The sequence below is a fragment of the Syngnathus acus genome, chromosome 23, assembly GCF_901709675.1.
Source record: "Syngnathus acus chromosome 23, fSynAcu1.2, whole genome shotgun sequence".
Taxonomy (NCBI): Eukaryota; Metazoa; Chordata; class Actinopteri; order Syngnathiformes; family Syngnathidae; genus Syngnathus; species Syngnathus acus.
The window spans coordinates 6,882,243-6,906,770 of record NC_051107.1 but is presented as its reverse complement, the minus strand read 5'-3'; the positions used below and the strand labels follow the sequence as shown (position 1 = coordinate 6,906,770).

Sequence of the window (24,528 nt, the reverse complement as noted above, 5' to 3'; positions counted from 1 at the left end):
GATGGCCAGGGCAGCCGGCCGGCCGGCCGGCCTCACCTCGGTCTGGACCATGTGCTGGCGGTGGAGGCGCAGGTCAAAGACGCAGCCGTACACGTCCACGCCGCTTTTGCCGTCCAGCTGCTGCAGCAGGCGGTCCAGCGCGACGAAGGTCCCCGTGCGGCCCACGCCGGCGCTGAAAACCAACCCACGTGAAAAGAGGCAGACGTGACGGCACGACCCGCTGCGCGTGCTCCGCAACCTGCAGTGGACCACGGTGGGCCCGGCGGTGGCCGAGCGGTCCGCGAATTCTCGCACGGTCCTGACAAATTGGACTAGGGCGTGCGTGCCCTCGGGGACTCCGTGGTCGGGCCAAACGGTGAAGTGGAAGTGGCGGATGGCACGGGGGGCTCCGCCTCTCTCCTGTGAGCGTGGCAGTCGCCACAGTTAGCGGTGACCCGCGGGCATAACGCTCGCTCGCTCGCTCGCTCACCGGGGAAATCCGGAAGTCGCGGACCGTCCACTCGGGAAGAACCGACTCGGACGTCATCTGGACCAGCAGCTCGCCGTAGTACGCCGTCTCATCGTAGCAAGGCCAGTAGCGCTCGCACTTGACCTGCGCGACCGACACGGCGGAGGCGTCACCGTCAGGTCATCTGCACCGCGTAGAGGTCACGAGGTCAGGCCGCGTCGCGCATCGTACCCGTCCCTTCTCCACGCACTGCGTCACCATGACGACGACACGCACGCCGTGTTCCCACAGCATCCTCCAGAAGTCGTTCTTGGTGGCGGGCAGCGGGCCTTGCGTGGCCACGTACTCGCGACGGAAGTTGTAACCCTGCAACACAAGCGGGAGCAACTCAGGCGACACGTCGTGCAGAGCGCATAGCGTGCAGAGCGCGTGCGTACCGGCACGTAGCTGGCGTTAATATAGTCGGAGCACGAGTCGTCGTCCAGACATGACAGCTTGACCCGTGTGGAATCATCTGGAAAAGCGCATTCAGGTGCGTTACGCGGGGTGCACGCGGGCACCGGGCTCGGCCGAGCAGGAAGGGAACGCACACGGCAAGATGTTGTTGTAGCGGTTCTTGGCGCGGTTGTCGGGCAGGCGCGCCGCCTCCGCCGGCTGACTGCGACCCGCCTCCTTCAGCTCCTACCGGTCACACCTCAAGTGAGGACGGGACGACGCCCCGCCGAGTTGGCGCTCGGCGGCCGACGCCTTACCTCAAACTCCTCTGACATCAGAACGCCGGCGTCCGCTTGGAGCTTCGACAGGTGAGACTCAAAGTGAGCGGCTTTCACCGGACTGCACGCACACCATACACGTCACACAACACGTCGCGCCAACGCGCAGACGGTCGCGATCGCACTCACCTGGAGACACGACGAGCGCTGCTGAGAAGCAAAAGCACAGCGGTCAGCCGGAACTGCGAGGGAGGGAGGCGGGGCGGGAGGGGAGGGAGGGAGCGCACGCCAGACGCACACACTGACCTCTTGACGCCCAGGTACGTGGCGGTGCTATGCGGCTCCTTCCACAGATTGACCCTGACCAGTGGGTTCTCCTGCGCCGCCGCACTGCAAACAAACAAAGGTAAGCCCAGTGGCAAAGGCGCGAGGCGGGTCGAGGCGCCAAGCGGACTTACACTTTCCTCACTCGCCGGCGGTACAGCAGCAGCGACGCCAGGGTCACCATCACGCCTAATGCGAACGTGCAGGTGCTGGCTCCCTCCACCGCGCCCCCTAGTGGCTCTGGCAGCAACGCACGCACGCACGCACGTCACAGGAGCGCCGGTGACACCTGCTCGAGCGTGCATATGGCTTACCTGCGGGCGTCCTGAGCGGGGCGGACAGGTAGGTGTCGCTGAAGAGCGGCTGAGGAAACTCTCTGCCGTTTTCGTCAAACAGTCGCGTGAACGCTCGCACGCTGAGTCTGCACGCACACGTACAAGTTAGCGTCAAGCGCGCCGCGCCGCGCCGCGCCCCCCCACTGGAGTCAGTGGTGACCTGTAAGAAGTTCTCTGCTTGAGCGGGCCGTCGCAGAAGTCTCCAAAGCTCTCGCCCAAGTAGGAGTTGTCACGGGAACGATCACAGGGCCCGCCCAGTCGGTCGCCTCCCGCCCCCAAGTTGACCTCCACCGACTGAGCAAAGGGAGCAAAGCTCGGTCAGCTTCACGGCCGGCCCGCCCAACCGCCCGCATGCGCACGCGTTTGACCTGGCCGGCTGTGGTGCTGGCATCTCGTGGGCATCTGTTGAGGAAGTAGGCGCTCTGGTAGGCCCTGACCGAGGCGTTGTTGACATAATGGCGGTAGGAGGGCAGTGGGTGGCGCTGCTCGGGCAGCAGGACCTCGTGGGCTGTTTGGGGACACAAGCGCGATCAGAACGCTGCGGCGGCGGCGGCGGCGGCCACAGACCAACCTCGTCTGAAGGAAAGCCCTTACCGTCCGACTGAGCCACGATGACGGCAAAGTATCTGACGGCGCCGTTGACGTCGCTGAACCACGAGCAGTTGAAGCGAAACAAGACGGACGACCACGTCACCTGGGCCGCGCTCACGCTGACGCCGGGGGGCGGGGCCGGGGGACCTGCCGGAGCGTAGACGGACGGCCACGTCAGTCAAAAGCCCCGACCGACGTCCGGACGGCGACGTTTGTCTGTCGGCGCCAGTGCTCACGGTCGATCATGGTGACGGCCGTGCGTGTGCTGGGCGCGCCGGTGCGTCCGTGCGACGCCGCCCTCACGGTGACCACGTACTTCCTGAAGGCGTCCAATCGGTCCAGGGTGACCGCCGTGACGGCGGCCCCCAGACGCACGGCCGATGTCAACTCCCCGTCGTCGTGGCGACGACACTCCACCTCGAACGAGTCCAAGTCGGACACAGGGGGAGACCACCGGCAGGACACGGACGACGACGACACGGGGACGCAGCGGAGGGAGCGCAGAGGGGACGGCCCTGCCGGGACAGCGCTCACCTTACAAAACGGTCAAAGGCGCAGGGGACTTTTCTCCACCCACTTGTCGTGACGGTGGTCCGGATCGGCCGGCTGGTGGCCACTGGCCCGCCCGCCGCCCCGCTCACGGTGGCCACGGTGAAGTCGTAGCGTCGGCCCGGAAAGGCGCCGGCCAGCAGACGAGCGGTCGGGCCCGAGCGAGCGACCGCCAAGCGGTCGGGGGGCGTCCACGCCACGGCGAAGCTGTCGTAGTCGCCGGAGGCGGGGCCTGCCCACGCCAGCTCCAGCGTCTCGTTGTCCGGGCCTTGCTCGATCGCCAGCCGGGTGGGCGGGGCTGGAGCTGAAAGCAAAATCTTGACGCTCAGCTTCAGTTTCATCTTCAGGTTCATTCACAAAAAAAAAGGGGGGGGGGGGGGGGGGTTTGGGGCAAGCGCGCGCACCCGCTGGCGCGCACCTGTTGGCGCGCACCTATTGGCGCGCACCTGTTGGCGCTTACCGGTGCGTGCGAGCGCCGAGGCGTTGCTGCTCATCTCGCCGCTGCGCGTGACCACGTCAAGGCGGTAGAGTCTCCCGGGAAGCAGCCCCGCAAACACGTGAGCGCTCCGCTCCGCCCCCAGCAGCCGGGCTCCCGCCACAGCGCCCGACGCCTCCGTCAAGGTCACCTGACACACAGCCTCCGGTTTGAACCGCGTCGCTCGGCTCGATCCGTGCCGTGCGTGCGTCCCACCTGGTAGGCGCTCCGCCGGCCGTCGCCGTGGCTCCAGCTGCTTGCCAGTTTGTCCGTCTCCCCGGAACTGTCCAGCCGCAGGCCGCGGACGGGAGAGGGTGCTGCCGACCAACAAACCGAGCAGTGGAAAAGGCGTGAGTGACAAGCGCGGGCCGGCCGGAGGGAAAGCCACGTCGCGGCCATCCAGCCATCGCCTGGACGACTGACCGGTTCTGGCGACGACGGCCGAGTCGCTGCTCAGGTGTCGACTCCAGCTGACCACCTGCAGCCGGTGCAGACTTCCCGCCTGCAGGCCCGTGAAAAGGCACGCGTCCACGCCCGGCGACACCTTCTGCACGCCCGCCGGCTCGCCCCAAACCTGCCGCCGCGCAAGGCGTTAAAAGCGGCGAATGCGGTCCACGGCGACCTCCGCCAACGCACCTGCTGCTTCCCGCCGGCCGTTTCCCGCTCTTCGTCATCCCGAGCGAAGAGCGACGCCTCGTAGATGTCGACGTGCCCGTCCGTGTGGCGCCACGAGAAGCCCAGGGACGACGAGTTGGCAGACGTCACTGTTAAGTTGCTCACGGCGGCGGGACCTGAAGACGCAGTGGGCGGAGCTTCAGGGGAGCCCGGGCAAAAAAGCCCCCACGCGCCTCACTCACGTGTTTGCCCTTCGGCCGTGACTGGGGCGGAGGCCACGCCCCCGCTGAGCGTGAGCACGGTCACGCCGTACCACCTCCCGGCCATCAGCCCGTCCAGGCGATGCGAGCGGGCGGCGGCCGGCAGCGTCAGGTCGGCCAGCGTGGCGCCGTCGGCGAGCAGCAGCCTGAAGGCGTCGTAGCGTCCCGCCGGCCGCTCCCACGTGACCGTCAGGCCGTGCGGCGTGTGCTCCTTGTCCGCCTGCAGCCCGCTCACGGGCGCCGGGGCTGAAAATTGAAAATTGAAGGAAGCGCACCCTTGATTTGCTTGATTTGCTGGGGCTCACCCGTGCGGCCGGACGTCGCCTCGCTATTGGTCAGCTCCCCGCTTCGCGATTGCACGGTGATATTATAGGCCTGGCCCGGGATCAGATCCAAGAAGTCCAGAGACGAGACGTGATCGGGGACGAGCCGAGACTCCGCCACCTCGCCGCCCTGGAGCGAGCGAGGAAGAAGTCGTGGATGGAGGCGGGAAGTCGAGTCGTCGTTCTTGCCCGACTCACCCGTGCGGCGGCCGACAGCGACACGACGTACACGTCCACGTCTCCGAGCGCCGGCGTCCACCTGGCCGTCAGTCCTCCGTCAGCGGGGGGGCGCCGTGGCGTCAGGCGGAGGTCCGTCACGGCGGCAGGGACTGGAGACAACAAAAGCGGCACGTCTACGGGCGCCGGCCGCCATCCGAAAACGGCAACGGAACCCGACGGGTACCTGTGCGTCCCTGGACGAAGAGCGCCCTCTGGTTGGGCCCGCTGACAGCGGACACCACCGTCTTGTAGAGGCGTCCCGCCGTCAGCGACGTGAATCGGTGGCGTCGCGCGGCGCTGTCCAACGTGAGTGGCGGAAAGACGCGCGTGTCGTTGAACAGCAGTGTGATCTGCGCGCAAGATAGCACACCGCGCACGCTAAGCTAACGTGCGGGCCCGCCCGCTCGGGTTATTTTTCACGCCCGAGTACCTCGTAGTGATCCACATCTCCGGGGGCGGGGCTCCAGGTGACGGTCAGCTCACCTGATCCTGCATTGCTCAGTGACAGATTGGACACACAGGCTGGCACTGAAGGAACAAGAAAAGAAAGCAAGCTAGCCGTCGGACCTCATCGGAGAGGCCATCTCGGACCGCTTGCCGCGCGCGTTGACTGACAGGTGCGTCCGTCTGTGGCGGCGCTGCTGACGAGGTCTCCGCTCCACGTGGCTACGGTGACGGTGTAAAGGCGGCCGGGCGTGAGCGAGCCGAAGACGCAGTCGCTGCGCGCGGGCGGCACGCTCTGCTGCTGGGCCACGCTGCCGTTGTACCACAGCGCCACCACGTACGCGCTCACGTCGCCCGACGCGGGTCGCCAGTACACCTGACACAAGACACGCGGCCGCTCAGGCTCAGCCCGCTGCAGTACGGAGCGGCAAACGCACCTTGAGGAAGCCGTCCCTTGCCGAGTGGACGGCCGTCGGGTTCTGCGCCGGGGCGGGTTCTGCCGGCCAGAGGGAGACATGGGTCGCACAAAAGCAAGCGCACGACCAGGGAGGGCGGGAGGGAGGCTTGGGAGGGAGGCGGTTAGGGAGGCTCCGGTTCCCGAGCCGGGGACTCACGTGTGCGTGCGTGAACCCGGGTGGCGTTCTCCAGGCCGCCGCTCCTGGTCACAATGACGACAGCGTACATGCGTCCGGCCGTCAGGGAGCCAAAGGAGCACTCGGGCGCCGAGTGGCGCGACACGGCCTGAGAGTGAAGCGCCGTTCCCGCGCCGTCCTCGAGGCGGACCAGGTAAGTGTCAAGCGCGCCGAGCGCCGGCCGCCAGGACACGCGCAGCGTATCCGCACGGCCACCGTTCACCGCCGTGACCTCGCTCGCGGATGCCGGAGCTGAAAAAGCACACGGCGAGCTGGTCACGCGCGTGCGACTCGCGTCTGCGCTGTTGAAGCGGCTTCGCCGGACTCACTTGTCCGTCCCTCCAGACTTGTGACTTTGGAGCGCACGCCGCCGCTGACCGCCACAGCCCCCAGCCTGTATAGGGCGCCGGGCGTGAGACCGCAAAGCAGCAAGGAGGCGGGGCCAACCGGAAGCGCAACACTGTGGTTCTGAACGACAACACTGGACAACAGAACACAAGACGTCAAACGCTCCACATTTGTGCCGTGGGATGGGGCCGGTCGGGCCCACCTGTCCTGGAGTAGCGCCAGCTCGTACGAGTCGACGTCCCCGCGTGGTTTTTCCCAGGACGCCTGCAGGCTGTCCACGGCCACGCTGCGCAGTGTCATGGCGCTCAACGCCATAGGAACTGGAACAGGCGCACACATCAACCCACACATGCACAATCAATCACGAGAGAAGAGGAGAGCGGACGGGCACCTGTCCGCCCCTCCACAAAGACAGACGCGTTGAGGTTTCCGCTCCTGGCCGTCACAGTGATGTTGTAAATCCTCCCGGGCGTGAGCACGTTAAAGGTGCACTCCCTCACGTGAGGCTCCAGCGCCCTGGTGTCCACAGTGACGTCACCTAGAGGGGCCGAGTGGCCGGTCAGCCGGGATCCCATGGGATGGGACGAGACGGCGGGCGGCCGGGGCTACCGTGGACCAGGGTCAGGAAGTAAGCGTCCCGCCACCCGGAGGGGGCGTGGCTCCACATGGCGCTCAAGGACGTTTCGTCGGCGTGCCGGATGTGGAGGTCGTACGCGGGCGCCGGAACTGACCGCAACACAACACGTGTGCCAGGTTGGCGAGTGTGCGGCCCGGCCCGGCCCTGGCTGTGTGTATTTGTGCATTTGAATGCGTGTGCTGTGTTTGCACATGGCTCACGCATGTTTCCGTCACAGCTGCTTTCTGCGGCCAGCCGTCCACTTTTGACGGCCAGCGTGGCTCGGTAGCGCCGTCCGGGAAGCAGTCCGGTCCCGGGGAAGGTGAAGTTGACGGCCTCCTTGGGCAGGTCGACGGCGGCGACTACTTCCCGCGAGCCGTCACGGAGGATGAGCCCGTAGCCGTCCCAGTGCCCGGCGGGGGGTGCCCATGACAAGAGGAGACCCCCCAGGGCGGAGGGCGTCAATGCCAGGAGCGACACCGGCGCCGGCGCTAAACGCCAAGAGCGGACAATTGCCGAAAGCAGGAATGGCGCGCCAGACGCGAGGGGCCGAGCCGTCCCACCTGTGCGAGCGTCGATCTCCGACGAGTTGATGAGCTCGCCGCTGCGGGTGCTCACCGTCACGCGATAGGCTGAGCCGGGCGTCGGCCCGGCCACCGCCACCCCGCCGGCGTCGGGCCGCAGAATCGTCTGGAGCGGGGCGGAGTCGTCCGAACGCAGCGACACCACCAGAGCGTCCGCCTCGCCCGCCGGCCCTCGCCACGACAAGCGCAAAGAGGCGCCGTCGGCTTCGGCCGTCAGGTCGGCGACGGCGGCCGGCGCTAAAGATGAGGGACGCCCAAAGTCAAAGTCCTCCGAGGATGAACCGAAACTTGACCTGTACCTGTTTGCGTGCGGATGCTGGAGTGGTTGCGCAGTCCGCCGGCCTCCGTCGCCAGGGTAATGTTGTAGCGCCTGCCCGGCGTGAGGTCGCCGACGGCGCGCCAGGTGGCGGTGCTCTCCAGCGTCTCGTTCAGCAGCGGGAGCACTAGCGAGAGAGGCGGACGGAAGCTCAGCTCGCCGGCCGCGAGAGCAAGCGCGGCCAAAAGCCGAGGCGTACCAGAATGCTCCCACACGAGCAGCCTGAAACGCTGAGTCCGGCCTGGGCCCGCCTGCCAGGAAAGTCCCAGGCTGTCGCTCCGCCTGGAAGTCACGCTCAGGCCTGATGGGGCCGAAGGGCCTGACACAAGCAAACCCGTGCACGCACGGGGTTAGAGGTGCCCCCCCAGTGGTGAAGGAGGGAAGTGACACGTTGAAACGAAAAGAACTTCAAAGCTATTTGAAGGACGGACGGACGGACGGACGGACGGACGGGCGGGCGGGCAGACAGACAGACAGACAGACATGTTGAACATGAGAAGGGTGTTGTACTTTGGGGCGCCAGGATACACACGCACACAAAACAAAAGAACAATCGAGGACAGGAAACCGACAGAGTTCGGCCCAGCGTGGAAACAACTTCTGCTTTGGATGCTTTCCAAAACACACACACACACACACGCGCGCGCGCGCACACACACACGCCGTCGCCCGGCATCATCGGCTCCGGTCAGCCGGCTCGCCTTTCCTGTTTCTAATCAGGGGAAGCGCCATTCGTGCTCCCAAGAACACACGGAAGCCACATCGGAGCGGAGCGCGCTTTGGTAGACTACACGGCCATCATCTAACCCAAGCTCCCGTCTTACAGTGTGGCTGAAGCCCGCTAGCAAGGCGCCAGACAACTTACAGGTGTGCACGCTGACGTTGGCCACTTCCGGCGTGGCGCCGCCAGCGTGGACCTGCAGCAGGTAGGCGCTTCCCGGTTCCATGTGACGCAAGTCGCAGGTGAAGACGACGGCACCCGCCGGCCACGCACTCGCCGTCACGTTGGCCTCCGCATCGGCTCGTCCTTCTTCGCGGCTTCTTCGGGCGCAACGGATGTCTTCGGCGGCGTCCGCACACCGCACGGCCAGGGAGCAGTTGCGCCCTCGCGCGCTTACAGTTAGCCGCATCCCATCCCAACCGGACATCACATCCATGACGGACGGGCGACAAGCGTGCCGCGTCTCATCTGTCCCGGCTGAGCCAATCAGAACCTGAAAGACACGTGGGTGTTTTCAATTGGCTGAAAACATTGGCTGGCTCCAGGGCGACGGCGCTCACCTGCAGCATCCACACGACAACAGCGATGCGTGGCGCCCCCATTTTGAAGGTAGCCGTCAGGCATGCTCGTCGGGCCGCTTCTGCCGCCGTTTTCCGCTAGCGCCGCGACCACTGCGGGACGGGAGCTCCGCCTTTCCTGCTCCTTCTTTGTCCTCCGCTTCCTGTCTGGCGGTGCTGCAAATAACTTCCAACGCCCGCTCAAACACACACACACACACACACACACACACACACACATTTGCACTCTACGGCAAACCATGACACGGGTCACAGTCAAGGTCAGGGTACACGTGGACAACCAATGGACTGGTCGCCAATCCAGTCAGCGTGTCAGCGAGCACGTGTCCACTCCGTGGGGGTCGCGTGTCTTTGGAAGCAGAGTGGGGGCGTAGCCAGAAATGTTTGGGCGGGGTGGCCGGACCGACGCCTGGTCAAGCTGAGGGTCGGCCACGTGCACATGGCGCGGCAACACATCAAACTGGCCACAAAACTCCACAGCAGCTTGCGATTCAAGCAAGGTCGGCTCCGAGTCGCAAGCTCCATTTACGCCATCGGGCAGCGTGGCGAGTCGCTAGCTCATAGCCAATCAGGGTGATCGGTCGTCAGCCGTGAGGGTCTAAGAATAGCAGAGGACGTGTGAAAAATGGCAGCAGTCACAGTTTGGAAAATGTGCCTGTTGATGTGAGGGTGGCGAGGGAGTGCCGCTCCCGTGGCCACTACGTTAGCTCCGCCCCTGAACCCCAACTCTGGAGAGCCAGGCATGCTAACTGCTAGCCCGACCGGGCCAGGATGGGAAGCCATTTCCTGCTTTCCCCGTTCAAAAGGTGAACTTTGCCATTTATTTTTTGTTTCTTGCCTTGGGAAACTTTCAGGAGCAAGCAAGCAAGCAAGCTAGCTAGCTTTGGATCCAGGCCTTCCTTCCCGTCCCATCTCATTCCACAGCCACACTTCCAGACGAGGTGCTCGCTCACCACTTACCAACTGCATCATGGCCAACGTGAAATATGGCGCCTCCTTAATTCTTACTTCGAAGCCTAAAAGGCCCTCCTCTAGTTTAATAACAAGCCTAAAAGGCCCTCCTATAGTTTAATAACAAAAATAAGCAAAGCAGGTTGAATAGCCTGCGATGCGAGCTTCACCGTGGCTCCAAGCCTTAATTGCAAAGCCCAGTCAGCCTGCAAAGCCGAGCGAGGCGCTTCGCGGAGTGGCACCATCGTAAATGCGCCGCTGCAGCGCCCCCTTCGGGCCGACAGGTGAAGACAAGCAGTCGGTACGGTGCAGTAGGCTGGCTCGTCAAATCGACACAAGTGGGAGTGGCTCCTTTTGAATTCAAATCATAAACAAAGTCAAAGTCAAAGTCTGCTTTATTGTCAATTTCTTCACATGCCAAGACACACAAAGAAATCGAAATAACGTTCCCACTATCCCACGGTGACAAGACAGTACACAATATACATACAAGTAAACGGGATGACACAAAGTACACTTGCCTATACACAACATTGTTGTTGAACCAAGATGGCACAAACTAACGGAAGAGGATTAGGGCCAGTGAAGAAGAAGAAGAAAAAAAAGGATTCTGACTTTTAAGTGGGAATTCTGACTTGATTCTCACAATTCTGACCGAGGAAAAACAAGTCAGAATCATGTCATCCTCCTTTATTTTTCTTCACTGGCCCTAATCCTTAAGTTTTTTTCTTGTTCTCCCCCCCACACACACGCACATTTACAACATCATATGCGGGAATCAAACTCACGGTGTTTCCCTGAAAGTCATGTGCTCGTTTCTCCCCACTTTTTCGGCGGCGAACTTGGTCGGGGCAGCCGGAGCGGAAATGCCCATATTTGGCAGGCCAGGTAGTCATTTACGGGAAACGGCCGGCCCTCAAAGACTTTCCCTACTCCTCCTCGGTCGCCATCGGCCTCATCCGTCGCGCAGACTTGGAGGTGGACGCTCGTCTTGACTTTCCGCCTTGTTTTTGCGCATTTCGTGGAGCGCAAGCAGCCAACATGACTCAAGTGAACAGCTGCGTCAAGCTCAGCTTGATCGTGTCCAACATTTTCTTCGCGGTGAGTTCAACTAGAGCACATTTCCGGTCGCCAAATTAAAAGTGCGCACTTGCGCGTCCTCGTGCTAACGTTAGCCTCTTCCGTAGCCTCACGCCCCACACAACGCGCTTTAGTTTGTGTTTTCAACGAATTCAACTGCACCCTGGTCTATTAATGAAGACAAAGTTGCTATTTTCCCCCTTGTGCGCGGCCAGGCCCGACAGCGTTCTAAAGTTGGTTTTCCCCTCCAGCGTCACTAGGCGGCGCAGTGATGGCAACATTTGTTTGTCAAATACAATGTTGGAAATGTCGCCGGCTTTCTTCTGATCACAGATTGTCGGGTGCGCCATCATCGCCTTTGCTTTGGTGCTGCAGTTGGCCACGCGCCTCAATGACATTTCGGTAAGACCAGTCGCTCGCTGAGAGTTAGAGCTGAGAGGGATGGCGTGCGTGCGTGCGTGCAGGCTGGCGTGCGTGCAGGCACACACCAGCACAGGCGCTCTCGCTCACCTTGTGCGCTTCCAGCTGGAGGGCCGCAACACCGGCCTGGTCCTGCTCTACGTCGTGGGCACCATCACCCTGCTGATCGCCGCTTTGGGCGCGTACGGCGCACTGCGCCAGAGCCGCGCCGCCCTCATCGCGGTGGGTTTGGCACGTTGCTCCGTCAACTTCTTCTCCGGACGGGGAATGTGAACCAACGATGTGGCCTCTTATGCGCAGTTCCTGGTGTGCATGGTGATCGGCATGCTGATGATGATGCGCGTGGGGATCCCCCTGGCGGCCGTGCGTCCCGAGGTAACGTCGCCTCCAAACGCGGGCGCTCGCACCATCAGTCACCATGCCAAACCGCGCGTGCGCCTTGGCAGATGCAGGGCATGATGACCGCCAACGCCCGCAAGCTGCTGCCGTTGGATGAAGCCGACCCGAAGACCAGGCAAATGGTCGACGGCGTTCAGGAAATGGTGACGGCCGGTCGTCGGGCGGGGCGCAGCGCGCGCCGGCGCTAGCTGACTTTGGGCGTGCAGTTCCAGTGTTGCGGCGTGTTCGGCGTCGACGACTGGCGGCTGGACATCCCGGACTCGTGCTTGTGCGATGAGGCGGCGCGCGCGGACGGCATTTGTCGCGACGTGGACTACAGCGTAAGATGAGAGCGCAAAGCGCCCGCCGTCGACACAAAACTTGCCGTCGCGGTGACTCACCTGTGCACGTGTTACAGCTGATGCTGCAGATGAAGAAGTCCGTCTTTCGCCAGGTGAGTCGGTCGGTCGCTCGGATCTCGTGTTGAAAGTCGCTGACGGGCGGGGCTTGCCTGCAGCCGTGTTTCCCCCTTGTGGCCACCTACGTCTTCTTGATCTTTGACGTTGCCATCGGCGTGGTCTTTGCGTTGGCCCTCTTGGCGGTAAGGAAGGTTTGCGGGGCGGGGCGGGCCGGGCCGAGCGTCAACCTCACTTCTCGCTTCCCACAGCTGCTGGGCCTGACGCTGTCGTCGGTCCTCCTCCACCAGCTGCGTAAGGGCGGACGCCCCGCCGTCATGCTGGTGCCGGCCATCTTCCAGCCGGGGCTCCCCAAGTACCAGGAGCTGAAAAACCCCTACTAGACGGCGCCCCCTTTTGCTCGGAGGCCGTCGTGACAGCCACTGCCTTGAACCACTGCACAAATCTTTTGCTGTTACAAGAAAAATGCACAATTTTCAAGCTGTCACGCTCGGGGTTATAAATGCAGCACTTCCTCTCTTTGCTAGGACTACTGTGGTTAGGATTTTGGTTTTGAATAAAGACCTTGGTCGCACATTCGGCAGTCATCCCAATCCAAAGCTCCTCTTCGCTTCGTCCTTGTTTGCCAAATAAGCGACTCAGCGCCTTTATTTCAATTTGACGATGGAAACGTCATTTTGCATGGAAGGCAACGGGTTGCCTGCCAGCTCCACAAGCTTTTCAAAAGTGAGCGCACGGCACAAAGTACGCAGCGCACACGCAACTTTCAATGAGCATTTAATGGACACGACATCTGTTCTTGGAATCAAAGGACGGCCGTTCCGGTCAAGCATGCACAATTGTTGGAGAGCAATCGGCCCTTTTCCGCTTCAATCTCTGCCTGCGGACGCGCATTCTATATCAGACAGGAAGTGATGTCACGTGTCCTCCCGCACGTCTACTAACAATTGGGCAGGAAACGGTCGCTTGCATGTTTCCTGCTTCTTGGACTTTGAACTATGAACCCCTTCCCACGATCGTCAGCAGCACCGACAGACCGGATCCACCGCGCGGGCGTGTACGTGCGTTAGCCCGACGAGCAGCATCCCCCGGTGGGCGTGGCCTGCGGATCGTCATCCACAATCTGAACGCCCCTGCGACCGGACGCTGACTGGCCGCCGCCGTTTCCCTTCGATCGCTCCTCGGCCTGCGCGGCCTCCATCATTCCTAAGTGGACACGCGTGGCGTCACGTCGCGTCATGTGAGCCATCGCCAAGACACGCATGAGCCCACGCGGTCGACTTACTTTTACACAAGTCCAAGAAGAGCTCCTCGATGCCGCTGTTGAGCTTGGCTGACGTCCGGTAGTGCTTGGCGCCCACTGACGCAGCGTAACTACAACGACAAGACGTGAGAAGTGGCCCGACTGCGGCCGTGATGATGTCATCGCTCGCTCGCTCGCTCGCTCACCTTTCCGCCTCCTCCGTCGACACGTTCCTGTCTTTGTCCAAGTCGATTTTGTTACCTGCACGACATTCGGCAACTGAGATAATAGTTTGCGGGCAAAGGCGGCCAACTCGTCAGAGGGCGCCGAGCACGAGTGGCGCCCGCCGTCGCTTTGGAAATGAGCTTTGAAAAGGGCCCCCGTGCTGATTTCATATGGAGAAAAAAACCCACTAAGACTTTCCATTAACTGTCATAGTGGTGAGAGAGGCAATTTGCGTGGGAACGGAGGCCTGTATTCTTTAAAAGGATGACATTCTGTTTGTTGTCATGACGACTGCCACTTACCTACTATACACAGGCAAATGTCGTTGCCCAACATCTTCCTCAGTTCTTTCACCCAGTTCTTCACCTGCAACGCAACCGTCGTCAGACCGAGGCCAACGCGTAGCTTCACCAGCAGCACGGCGTGTCGTTACCTTCTGGAAGGAGTCTTCGTCGGTGATGTCATATACCAAGATGGCTCCATTGGAGTCTCTGTAGTAGATGGGACCTAAGGCGTGGAAGCGCTCCTGACCCGCCGTGTCCTGCACGCACGCACGCACGCACGGCAATCACGTGATCCGCTTCGTGCCACAAACGTGCACCGAAAGCGCCGTCTTACCCAGATGGCGAGATTGACCCGCTTTCCCGTGATGTTGAGCTTTTTGGTGAGGAAGGACGCCTGCACGGAAACACACACGTCAAATGAAGATGCCGTTTTCACACAGGCGAGATCACGGCACTGAAACAAAATCACATTTGAAAAAAAAAAAAAAGATTCAGCGGCTTCACGGTTCTAATCCGTTTGTTCCCTTTGCTTTGAGAACAATGACATCATTCACAAAGCAAGTTTTCCTTGGAAGCCTTCTGGCTTCCTTCTTGTCACCATTCCAAACAAATTTTCCCTAAAATGAGTCCTGCTTCACTCTGCAAAAATTGTAAACGTGATCCATTAGCGAGTTTTTAACCATTTGAGATGAGGAATCCAAGAGGAACGTTGCACCTGCTCTTTCTTCTCTTTTCTTCGTACGAGTGAAGCCAGCAAATATTTGAGCGCATTGCCCGGTCTAAAGCTACCATCATGCACCATGCTCGCTCGCTCTTTTGACTGCTCTCCATTCTCGGGGGATGGCAGTCTTCTTGCCACAATCAAATCGAGATACTTCCTGTTGATTCTCCTTCCGCACTCATAGGCAAACCGCGGCATACAATCGCTAGGTAATCAATCGTGTGCTTTCAGATCGAGCTCAGTAAATGCACAACTTCTCAGGTGTGACCCTGCCAATGTGTTTCAACTTGTTTTATAGCACCAAGTCAAACGTCCGCGCATGACTTAGCAGAAGCAAAGAGTTTCGCTTTCACCGAACATAAGTTGCCCGCGTGTATGTATACAACAACCGTTTCTTAAACGCTCATGAGAAAAAAAGTAAACTATTTTCTTCGGCGTTATCGCGGATGCTTGTTTTCGACACCTGTGACATCAGAAGCCGCAAGTCTCGCTCGAGACATTCGGGAGGGCAAAACAGGCGCACCCTAGACGCACAAAGTGGCTGCCTTCGACGCGCAGAGATATCGGGGGAGCTTCTATTTCACCACGCGACATCCCGATTAGAGGCACCGCTCGAGAGCGAGCGGCCGGGCCGGGCCGAGCCGAGCCGAGCCGTCGCAACTCCCACCTGAAGAGTAGTGATGTGCTTGTCGTTGAATTTGTTCTCGCAGTAGCGCAGCACCATGGACGTCTTCCCCACGCAGCCTTCCCCCAGCAGGACCACCTTAAACGAGAAGTTTTTGCCGCCGCCAGCTGCCGCCATGGCGGCCGCTCGATCTGTCACAACAAGCTAGCCGCCCCCTCCTCCTCCTCCTCTGGCTAACACTCGCTAGCACGTACTAAGTCAACTGCTGCGCAGCTCACATCGGCTTCCGACCGACGGGGGAAAGGGAGCTAACAAGTCAAAGCAAGCACGTCGATAGCTGTGTTGACTTTGAAAAGTACTAAAATGGTATTGTCGACATCAAAGCGAGTTAAAGGCTCGTCAGTGACGCCAAAGCAACTAATGGCGGCGTCTCTTAGCTTACAGCTAGCCGGCTAGCGCCGCCACAGATCGTCTGTTCGAGCTCGCCCAATCACTCTGTCGCGGGAGCGCCGAGGTCACGTGTCCGAAGTGAACAAGCTGTCAAGTCATGTCGATCCAAAACTCAGGGGTCTCAAACTCCAGTCCTCGGGTGGGGGCCGCATTCCTCCATGTTTCCCAAGTTCCCCTCGTTAAACACACCTGATTCAAATGATCAGTTCATCCTCACGTTCTGCAGGAGCCTGATAATTGAATCAGGTGTGTTTAGCGAGGGAAACTTGGAAAACATGGAGGAATGCGGCCCCCACCCGAGGACTGGAGTTTGAGACCCATGATCCAAATGGAAATTCAAATGACTTGGTCGTCACCCCGCTGCATCCACCCACGAGCCAAACACACCGGCACGCCTGGGCGCGGCAGAGGGAGGCGCCTGCTTTCACAGACGATCTCTGGAGTCTGTCACGTGACGAGCTCTGCTCTTCCTCCCGAGTCCTAAAAAAACAGCTACAGAAAAGCACCCGACGAAAACAAAACAACAACATCAAACAGATCTGACATGTGACACATATGTCAGTGTGACACTCCACCCCACATTTCTTGGACGGCCGCAACGAAACAATTCAAGCGCGAGCCGTGTTCAACATTGCAGAGCAGACGTTGGTTTTGAGGGCAGGCAGAGCAGACGTTGCTTTTGAGGGCAGGCGGGCAGGCAGGCAGGCAGGCAGGCAGGCGGGCGGGCGGGCGGGCGGGCGGGCGGGCAGCCACGCAGGCAGCCACGCAGGCAGGCAGCCACGCAGGCAGGCAGCCACGCAGGCAGGCAGCCACGCAGGCAGGCAGCCACGCAGGCAGGCAGCCACGCACGCAGGCAGCCACGCAGGCAGCACGGCGTACGAGCATTGCATTGAACGTGATAAATGATCACATGAGAAACGAGTCATCGTAGCATAATAACGTGACGTTTATTTTTTTTCCGGTCTCCCACATTCCAAAAGTTGAACAGCTGTGCCTTGAGATGCAAGTTTCATCCGTTGTATCAAACGCAGCCGTATCTCACATTTTCGGGCATTTCAAGAAGAAAGTCCCGAAACGCACAAGCGAGTCAAGGTGCTCGAAGCAGCCAGAAAATTGGCCTGAGGTGTAAATGTGGCTTTGTTAGGAGTCATGAAGCGGGCCCGGTCCAGAGTGCCACCCGCTTGGGTTGCCGCCTCAAATGAGCTGGGATCGAGGCTGCGGCTCGCTCCGATGAGCGCCGATCGCCGCGCACACGCACGGCGCTGTGACACGCCTCCTTCCTGTCCAAAGCTCAAAGTTCACCTGACACTAAGCAGACGGACGCCACACGGCAGGGAAGAAAACTGGAATGCTCCCGTAACGCCGACGTTTCCTGAAAAAACAAGTCAGTCAGCACTCGGGGTGCAAACATGGAAGTTCAAAGTGGCAAACGGACCCACGGCCAGCGGCCCGAAAGATCCCATTGACGGACTACGATCGGTCGGTCGGTCGGGAGCGGCGGCGGCCATTTTGGAGCCAAAGGCAGGTGAGCCTGAACAACCGAGAGCTAACTAAGTGTAACATTTCAACAGCATTGTTGCCAGGCCAGAATGGCGCGCGCCCTGTTTGGCAGGAGCCAGACCGTCAATGTGTGTATCTGTGTGTGACTCACTCGGTAGGCCTGTTGCCTGGCAACCCTTGTGCTCCTCCTCCAATTGAGGCAGTTTACTGTGCTCCTCCTCAGCGCCACCCACTGGCCAGCATGGAGGCTGCGGCTGTGCACGGCGAGACGGAGGCGCTGCGGCAGTTCTTCCGTGGTGAGCGCACGCAAAACGCTGTGGGGTGAAAGGTCAGAATGAGGGCAGGCCAGGTCAACTCCGTTTTCAACGCAGCCTGACCTAGTGGCCGGCGTTACACAACTTGCACTTCTTTCTTATCAACTCCAAGGACGACCGCTCGGATGCCTTTCTGTGGCTCCTCGTCAACAGACACCGGAGTGCGAGTCACAGAAAGGCGAACGAGCGGACGTCCGTGGAATTCAAAATGGAGGAAAAAGAAAAAGAAATTGCTGTTGTGAATTTTGCCATCAAAAAGAAACTCGGGCAAAACATTGGAAAGTCCAACTGTCCGGTTCGTCCGATGACGCTGACGTGATGACGTGCAGGTCACGACGTCAGGCAAGTTCTGGACAATTCGGTTGCCGTGGATACCAGCATCCTGGAGCAGTACCTCAGCAGCGACTTCAATGCTTTGTGAGATGCCACACGCTGTGTGTGACTGTTTCTGTGTGTGTGTGTGTGCGCGTGCGTGTCACCGTTTGTGTGAGTGACACCCACCGTGTGACTGCTGGTGAGTCACGTGTGGACTTGAGCATCCCTGACATGTTTTTGCTAGCCCGCTTCCCGAGTCTCCCCCAAACTCGGACGTCTGCTCACCCGAGCGGATTCCAGGTCAGTGGTTAACTCCACCCCCCCCCCCCCTACGGTGCTAAAGCTAACGTTTGTCCGGCGTTTGATCGACAGATTTCCAAACGGAGATTTCCTATTGGTCCGAGCGGCCCCTCCTCCGGCCGACCGCATGCCGCTCGCATTTTGGCCAATCCGACGGCGGCTCCGTAGCTCCGTCGCCGTCCGACAGCTACGTCGGCGGCGGGATGCCATCGGGCTCGCCCGCCAGCCTGCTGACCTCAGCCTTGCCCTTGCTAAACTGGTGAGTGAATCTCAAAGCAGTCCCAGTACGCGGGCTCGCAAAAGAATTGCTGATTAGAAATCCTCATTCCTTACTTCAAGTCCAGTACATTTCTACAGAAGAGGATTAGGGCCAGTGAAGGAAATAAAAAAGTTGGGGGGGGGGGGGGGGGGGGGGGGGACAGGATTCTGTCTTTTTTTTCCCTCAGAATTCTGACTTTAAAGTGAGAATCCCCACTTCAAAGTCAGAATTCTGACTTTAAAGATCAAAATGGAACGTTGGAGAAGCGGACGGCCAGAGTTAAAAGGGTTTTGCCGTTTGTCTCTAGCTTCCCCGACAGAAGCAAACGAAAGCGAAGCGAGTCGCAGGACTCGTCGGCGGGACCCGACCGACTTGCGCTCGGAGACGAGGGGACCCGAGGCGGACCCGTCCTCGGCGGGCGCTTGAGCTGGGAGTCCTTTTGTCCGGCCGAGTGGAGCGCCGTCCTTGATGCAAACTTGCACGTCATGTGAGGCAGATGCTGCCTGGGGGGGGGGGGGGGAGATGCCTGTTACATTTTGTGCGTGCATGCTGTTCTGTGGCCTACTTGCAGGCCCCCGCCGGCCTTGGCCGTGGCTACGGACAAAGGCTTCAACTTCTCGCCGACCGACGAGGCTTTTGTATGCCAGAAGAAGAACCACTTCCAGGTGACGGTTCACGTGGGTGTGGCCAGAGAGCCCGTCTACGTGAGAACGCCGCGCGGCGTGCGCCATCTCCACTACTTTGAAATCAACGTGTTTGGGGTCAAGGTTAGCTTCCCGTTAGCTTAGCGCTGCAGCAGTTGGTCCGCAACGCTAACGGGCGCCAACGTTACCGCCAGATGGAATCTCCGGAGCATCGCGTGAGCATGGAGCAGTCTCAGGCCGACCGCACCAAGAAGCCTTTGGGGCCAGTCAGGTGGGTGATGACGCGGTTGGCCGGAGGGGCTCGGCATGACCACGTCTGATTCCCGCAGGGTTAGCGTGACCGCCGGCGTCGTGGGCAAAGTGACGTTAGGACGGCTTCATTTCAGCGAGACCACCGCCAATAACATGAGGAAGAAGGGGCGGCCCAACCCAGACCAGAGGCATGTTGGTCTTTGTGCTTCTGAGCGTGCACATGTGCTAATTGCGTATGCGTAGGTACTTCCGGGTGGTAGTAGGGTTGTACGCTGCCGTCAAGGAGGAAGACCAAGACGAGGAGCTGTCATCCTTCCTCCTGGCCGCCCTCCTGTCCGAGAGACTCATCGTCAGGGTAGCCACGGCCAGCGCCGGCCGGCCACGGCCAGCGGCGCCCGCTTAGTTTGCCACTTTTCTTCACACACACCCTCCGGACCGCACCCGCAGGCCTCTAACCCCGGCCAGTTCGAGATGGACGGCGACGCCCTGTGGCAGCGGGGGGCGGAGCACGACGCCGTGACGTGCCACGGCCGGGTGGGCATCAACACAGATGCCCCCGACGAGGCGCTGGTGGTGTGCGGCAACGCCACCGTCATGGGGCGCGTCATGCAGCCGTCGGACCGGCGCGCCAAGAGCAACATCCGGGAGGTGCGCCCGCCGCCGGGTCACGCCGGAGTTGGCCACTTGGCAAAAGCTTGTGCACTCACGTTGCTCAGGTGGACGGTGAGGAGCAGCTGAGGAGGATCACGCGCATGCGCCTGGTGGAATTCGACTACAAGCCCGAGTTTGCCTCCAAGATGGGCATCAAACACACGCACCAGACAGGTGCGACTCTTGGCGCCATTGAAGTTTGGAAATTTGCCACTTGCGTGTGTGACCTTTCAGGCGTCCTGGCTCAAGAGGTGAAGGAGCTGCTCCCTTCGGCCGTCAAGGAGGTCGGCGACATCACGTGCCACGGCGGCCATAAGATCGACAACTTCCTGATGGTGGACAAGGTATATTGTACAATTTGGGGGCGCGCGTTTTGGGTATGAGGGAGGAAAGCCGAGTACCCGGCCGGAGCGGGCACGGGCAGAACACGCAGTCCACAGAGGAAAGCCGGCTCCCGCTCCCTTCTCCTCCTCCTCTGTCACCCAGGATCAGATCTTCATGGAGAACGTGGGCGCGGTGCAGCAGCTTTCCAAGATGGCCGACAGCCTGGAGACCCGCGTGAGCGAGTTGGAGGTTTGGAAGCGGCGCCTCGCCAAGCTCAAGAGCCTGACGGGAAGTCTGCGCTCCAGCGGGTACTGCCTCTCGCCCCAAATCTTCCTCGCCGACCGGCGCACTTTGGCGATAAAAGCTCTCCGTCTTGGTCCGACAGGATGTCAAGGAAGCCCAGCACCGCGTCGGCGGCAACGGCGCAGAGTTTCCACGGGGGTCTCAAAGCCTCCGAGGCGCCCGCTGACGCTTGCGTGTCGCAGAGAATGTTTCGCGCCGGCGTGTTCACACTGTGCCTCGCCGTCGCCGCCTGGTAAGTGATGACGTCACTTTTCCGCGATGGCAAGCATGGCGCCGTGAGGGAGCTTCTACTTCACCCCACAAATAATGCATCTTTGTTCATCTATCCATGGCAACAATGTATAGTGACAGACAGAACAATTCGACGCTCTGCCACTAGGTGGCAGAAGGTACAATTTCTCTGTGTGTGTGTGTGTGTGTGTGTGTGTGTATCAGCATCATCACCATCGGCACCGTGTACCTGCTCAACTTGATGCAAGGCAACGTTGGGCCGCCTTCCAGCGTCAGGTGAACATTTGTGTGTGCCAAAGTGTCCGGCGGTGCCTTGAGATGCAGGCCTCATTCGCTACATGACGTCCCAAATCATCGTTCCCGGTGGAAAAGAATGGAAAGCCAAGTCACGCGCTTGGCGAAACACACTTCCGAGCAGCCCAACAGAAAGCCAATGTGAGCGGATGTTGTGATGTGTGCTGCTGTCATCTAGCGGCCAGGGTGTCTGAAGCGCACTTTGATGTGACTCAAGAAGACCAAACCGTAGGCCAGGTGACAGATAGATAGACAGACAGACGGCGCCTATCTCGGGAAACTCTCAAGACAAGGCAGGCACTCGCATCTCGAGGCACCGGCAATTCTTACATTCTCTGAAAAGAATCAAAGTTGACGGACCTGCTCTTGAATCACTCGCTCATGCTCAGCTCGAGTCTTGTTGCCTTTGGGATGCTTCGGGGTCCTTTGGGGTTTCTGTGGACGTAGACCCAAATGATTGTCAATCAAGAAGCAATGTACTCGCAACAATATGTTCTTTGACCTGAGTGTTTTTGCCCGCGGCAGTAACAGCAGCGTACTTCCGACACCAGCCGGCGGCAGCTCAGGTAACGTGGCTTTGTCGCTCAGTGCAATCATCTCTGCCCGCCGCGCCCGAGCCCAGACGTTGCGCAACAAAGCTCACGAATGTTCAAACCGTGTGACTTTTGCGTCGTAGCGCCGCCCGTCAGCCCCCCGGGGCCGTGGCCCCCCGACGTGCACTTCTGCCATCTGCTGTACTGCGACGCCGTGTACTGCTGCCCCTCGCCAGCGGGAGGCGCCGACCCGCCGACGGCCGGCCGCGGAGCGGGTGAGTGGCCGGCGCGGGCCCATGGCGCCACTGCGCGGGACACCGAGCGACAATGCGCTTTTGTTTGCAGAGAAAAGCCAAGACGAGCTTCTGCGGAAGCTTCAAAGCGCTCCGGACTGTACGTGCCGCCATTGTGTGTGTGTGTGCGTCAGAAACGCCAGGCTGTTTGTGATCGGGCTGTGCGTGTCTGTGTGCGTACGCTTACCTGTGCCTGCGTATATCCTCCCTGCGCTGCTCGCGAGACAGGGACAAACACCACCATCGAGTCTTTTGTGATCAAAGAGAACCAGCAGGTGATTGACAGCCGCTACTGCGTGCGAGACGAGTGCGGGTAAGTAAGTGTGCGCAAAACACAAAGAGACATCACAAAAGGCAAAACTTTCTTACCCTCGCTTTGTCCCCCGGAGACCCGACAGGTTCGTCTTCCAAGTCCCCGTCAGTCCGTTTGTCCCCGTCAACATGCGGGTGACCCTCGTCATGAAGTGAGGCCAGTTAGCGTTCACGGTAGGCCGGCCGGCCGACAGCGCACCTTGACCCACCCGCCGCCTGCTCTTTGTCGTCCCACGTGTTCAGTTCCACCGAGCTGCTGGTGGTGCACCTGTGCGCCTCCCACGAGTCGGCCGCCTGCGCCGCCCCGCGCCACGCCGAGCTGCTCGGCGCCGCCGGCTACGCCTCCAACACGCAGGTGACACCAAAAAGCACCTCGAGCGGTGTAACGGCTGCCCCCGGTGGCCCGGCGCCGCATCAGCTGCCGTGTTTGCTTGCTTGCAGGGGGAACACGAGTGGCCGCTGCACGTGGCTCGCCTCTACCACAGCTCCTACCACTTTCGATCCGCCGTGGCTGTAAGCACGCACGCACGCTATGAAATGGAAGCAAATCACAGGGATTTCTTTGTTTCTTGGCCACCCGGGGGCACTAAAGCGCAGAGACACGGCTCCACTCTTAGTCCTTTTTCACCGAGGATAAAGAATAGATCAAAGCCTAGTGTCTTGTGACTTGTGCGCAGGGCCAAGCCGACTGCAGTACCGACCATCACTTTGGGGGGGCGCTGTTCACAGACTACCATTTCTACTTCTACCGTCGCTGCAGCAACTGAAGCAGCCACTTGTTTTTTTTTTTGGGTTTTTTTTATCCGAGTCCAGTCTCAAAGGTGTGACAGAATGTGAAATAATAAATAAAAATAACGATGAAAATAAACATAAAAGGAGGCTCGGGACTCGGTCACGACATCATAATGTCCCGCAGTACTGACGAGTGGACGCCAGCGGCCCGTAGACTTTGCTGCAGTCGTCGCGCGGTGGCGTTTTTGCCTTGCGAGCGTCGCCACAGCAACAGGGCGGCCAGCGCGGCGTCGTGGCAACTGAGCGCGTGGTCGGCACGGCAACGGAAGAGGGCGGCCGACGACACGCCCAGGTCCATCGCCACGGCTTCCCACTCGCCTCCCAGCGCCGTCGCCAGACCCGAAAGGTGCCGCTCGGAAGGGACTCGCCGGGCCACCTCTTCGGGAAAGCCCTCTGATGCGAAACACACAAAGGCAACAAACGTCAGTCAAGTGCCGCTCGCCTTTTCCGCTTTTCCTCCTCCTCCCGCTTCGCTCATTCCCATGTGAACAATTCGGGTTTCATTTTTACATTGGCGCTGAATACATTGATCAAGTCATTAGGACATTTGTGGGGGAAAAAGATGGAATGATGAAAATGAGAAAGATTTATTAATGTATTAAAATAAACAAGTCTGCTTTCTTTTTTTATTAAAACAATTGACGTCAGCAAGAACTTGGGCTTTTCTCATCTAAATGATTGCCTAAAACTCGAGTCTTGAGGTTCCACTTCAGATTCCTACACTGTTCAAACGGAATAAAGGACGTCGTAGAATATTCAAATGAAGTGTGAATGAAACAAGAAGTCATCCGTTAATGACGTCAGAGACTTCGAAAGGACTGCTTCGCGAATTCAAATATTCGAGCGCAAGTGAAATCATCCTTTTCAGACTTGAGTGTGAATGATTCAATGTAAACAAAAGGAACGTCACCGTGTGACGTCATACCGGTGGTCTCAAGGCGGTTCGTCGGAGCCTCGTGCGGTGCGGTCCCGGTCCGGACGTCGAGCTCTTGCAGCAGTCGGTCTCGGAGCCAGGCAAAGTCGTCGAGAGCTCGGAGGAAGCACGCGAAGGCTTTCGGGCCGCGCTTGGGCAACACGTCGAGGAGCCTGAGGCAGCGCTTCCGCTCGCTGCTCTCCGCCAAAATGTCCTCCACCTGCGCGGCCGTCAGGATGTCCTCCTGGTACAAGAAGGGCAGCAGCACGCCGTCTGACACCAGCAACTGCTCGGACAGGTCCACGCGCAGCTTCTGCAGAACTTCCTTGTGGACTGGATCCATGCCGACGACGCGCTGCGACCTTGCTTCCGCATTTGCGCCCCGTGCGAGCTGTGTCCGACCAGAAACGAGGA

General features: G+C 60.0%; 6 protein-coding genes across 18 annotated transcripts in view; 3 read left to right on the top strand and 3 right to left on the bottom strand.

Moving 5' to 3' along the window:
* ptprb (protein tyrosine phosphatase receptor type b) overlaps positions 1-9,254 on the bottom strand; it is a 9,845-nt gene extending 591 nt beyond the window's left edge. The window contains exons 1-38 of one of the 3 annotated variants that reach the window (XM_037243127.1): positions 9,074-9,254; positions 8,658-9,006; positions 7,992-8,111; positions 7,776-7,919; positions 7,456-7,713; positions 7,114-7,383; positions 6,886-7,002; positions 6,668-6,814; positions 6,479-6,596; positions 6,258-6,409; positions 5,911-6,180; positions 5,734-5,792; positions 5,468-5,672; positions 5,283-5,380; positions 5,037-5,202; positions 4,831-4,962; positions 4,616-4,759; positions 4,293-4,556; positions 4,072-4,226; positions 3,859-4,009; positions 3,652-3,752; positions 3,421-3,586; positions 2,989-3,264; positions 2,648-2,926; positions 2,415-2,558; positions 2,189-2,328; positions 1,981-2,114; positions 1,800-1,906; positions 1,620-1,725; positions 1,468-1,551; positions 1,351-1,371; positions 1,201-1,282; positions 1,039-1,129; positions 886-962; positions 680-814; positions 470-592; positions 239-399; positions 37-172 (exon numbers count right to left, since the gene is read on the bottom strand). In XM_037243127.1, the coding sequence (XP_037099022.1) occupies positions 37-172; positions 239-399; positions 470-592; positions 680-814; positions 886-962; positions 1,039-1,129; positions 1,201-1,282; positions 1,351-1,371; positions 1,468-1,551; positions 1,620-1,725; positions 1,800-1,906; positions 1,981-2,114; positions 2,189-2,328; positions 2,415-2,558; positions 2,648-2,926; positions 2,989-3,264; positions 3,421-3,586; positions 3,652-3,752; positions 3,859-4,009; positions 4,072-4,226; positions 4,293-4,556; positions 4,616-4,759; positions 4,831-4,962; positions 5,037-5,202; positions 5,283-5,380; positions 5,468-5,672; positions 5,734-5,792; positions 5,911-6,180; positions 6,258-6,409; positions 6,479-6,596; positions 6,668-6,814; positions 6,886-7,002; positions 7,114-7,383; positions 7,456-7,713; positions 7,776-7,919; positions 7,992-8,111; positions 8,658-9,006; positions 9,074-9,115 (5,724 nt within the window). In that variant the 5' untranslated portion in view covers positions 9,116-9,254. Of the gene's footprint in view, positions 1-36; positions 173-238; positions 400-469; positions 593-679; positions 815-885; positions 963-1,038; positions 1,130-1,200; positions 1,283-1,350; positions 1,372-1,467; positions 1,552-1,619; positions 1,726-1,799; positions 1,907-1,980; positions 2,115-2,188; positions 2,329-2,414; positions 2,559-2,647; positions 2,927-2,988; positions 3,265-3,420; positions 3,587-3,651; positions 3,753-3,858; positions 4,010-4,071; positions 4,227-4,292; positions 4,557-4,615; positions 4,765-4,830; positions 4,963-5,036; positions 5,203-5,282; positions 5,381-5,467; positions 5,673-5,733; positions 5,793-5,910; positions 6,181-6,257; positions 6,410-6,478; positions 6,597-6,667; positions 6,815-6,885; positions 7,003-7,113; positions 7,384-7,455; positions 7,714-7,775; positions 7,920-7,991; positions 8,112-8,657; positions 9,007-9,073 lie in introns of all 3 variants that reach the window. The other 2 variants (XM_037243129.1, XM_037243128.1) reach the window with 2 other exon arrangements.
* The window catches only part of LOC119117118 (CCR4-NOT transcription complex subunit 2-like), a 27,768-nt gene extending 5,139 nt beyond the window's left edge, over positions 1-22,629 (top strand). For 3 of the 5 annotated variants that reach the window (XM_037243147.1, XM_037243146.1, XM_037243142.1), the window contains exon 15: positions 22,588-22,629. The gene's annotated coding sequence lies outside the window, so the exon portion shown is untranslated. Of the gene's footprint in view, positions 1-13; positions 40-22,586 lie in introns of those variants that run through there. The other 2 variants (XM_037243144.1, XM_037243143.1) reach the window with 2 other exon arrangements.
* On the top strand, positions 10,947-12,929 carry LOC119117122 (tetraspanin-8-like). The gene is made up of 9 exons (XM_037243163.1): positions 10,947-11,143; positions 11,456-11,524; positions 11,648-11,764; positions 11,843-11,917; positions 11,989-12,084; positions 12,148-12,261; positions 12,339-12,374; positions 12,438-12,521; positions 12,588-12,929. Exons 1-9 carry the CDS (start codon positions 11,084-11,086, stop codon positions 12,717-12,719), a joined length of 783 nt encoding a protein of 260 aa, XP_037099058.1. The 5' UTR covers positions 10,947-11,083; the 3' UTR covers positions 12,720-12,929.
* Positions 13,097-15,956, bottom strand: rab21 (RAB21, member RAS oncogene family). The gene is made up of 7 exons (XM_037243169.1): positions 15,477-15,956; positions 14,423-14,482; positions 14,238-14,345; positions 14,107-14,170; positions 13,786-13,840; positions 13,622-13,710; positions 13,097-13,542 (listed from the first exon to the last, which is right to left on the bottom strand). Exons 1-7 carry the CDS (start codon positions 15,609-15,611, stop codon positions 13,403-13,405), a joined length of 651 nt encoding a protein of 216 aa, XP_037099064.1. The 5' UTR covers positions 15,612-15,956; the 3' UTR covers positions 13,097-13,402.
* cradd (CASP2 and RIPK1 domain containing adaptor with death domain) lies at positions 16,818-24,528 on the bottom strand. Of its 2 annotated transcripts, none has more exons than XM_037243167.1 (6): positions 24,127-24,528; positions 22,467-23,594; positions 22,285-22,389; positions 21,632-21,706; positions 17,536-17,698; positions 16,818-17,256 (listed from the first exon to the last, which is right to left on the bottom strand). In XM_037243167.1, exons 1-2 carry the CDS (start codon positions 24,455-24,457, stop codon positions 23,302-23,304), a joined length of 624 nt encoding a protein of 207 aa, XP_037099062.1. In that variant the 5' UTR covers positions 24,458-24,528; the 3' UTR covers positions 16,818-17,256; positions 17,536-17,698; positions 21,632-21,706; positions 22,285-22,389; positions 22,467-23,301. The 2 variants fall into 2 exon arrangements, with proteins under 2 accessions (XP_037099062.1, XP_037099063.1); XM_037243168.1 differs by having other exon boundaries at positions 22,285-22,386.
* Positions 17,009-23,279, top strand: LOC119117115 (myelin regulatory factor-like protein). 6 transcript variants are annotated; one of them, XM_037243135.1, is made up of 24 exons: positions 17,009-17,409; positions 17,525-17,680; positions 18,028-18,115; positions 18,258-18,313; positions 18,386-18,572; positions 18,880-19,059; positions 19,144-19,339; positions 19,411-19,487; positions 19,546-19,656; positions 19,712-19,823; positions 19,916-20,116; positions 20,185-20,293; positions 20,354-20,463; positions 20,606-20,751; positions 20,829-20,978; positions 21,182-21,253; positions 21,797-21,837; positions 21,948-22,079; positions 22,150-22,197; positions 22,326-22,410; positions 22,487-22,561; positions 22,653-22,764; positions 22,851-22,922; positions 23,087-23,243. In XM_037243135.1, the coding sequence occupies exons 1-24, from the start codon at positions 17,034-17,036 to the stop codon at positions 23,174-23,176; spliced, it is 2,982 nt and encodes a 993-aa protein (XP_037099030.1). In that variant the 5' UTR covers positions 17,009-17,033; the 3' UTR covers positions 23,177-23,243. The 6 variants fall into 6 exon arrangements, with proteins under 6 accessions (XP_037099030.1, XP_037099028.1, XP_037099027.1 ...); XM_037243133.1 differs by having other exon boundaries at positions 17,009-17,405; positions 17,608-17,680; positions 22,653-22,922; positions 23,087-23,279; XM_037243132.1 differs by having other exon boundaries at positions 22,496-22,561; positions 22,653-22,922; positions 23,087-23,279.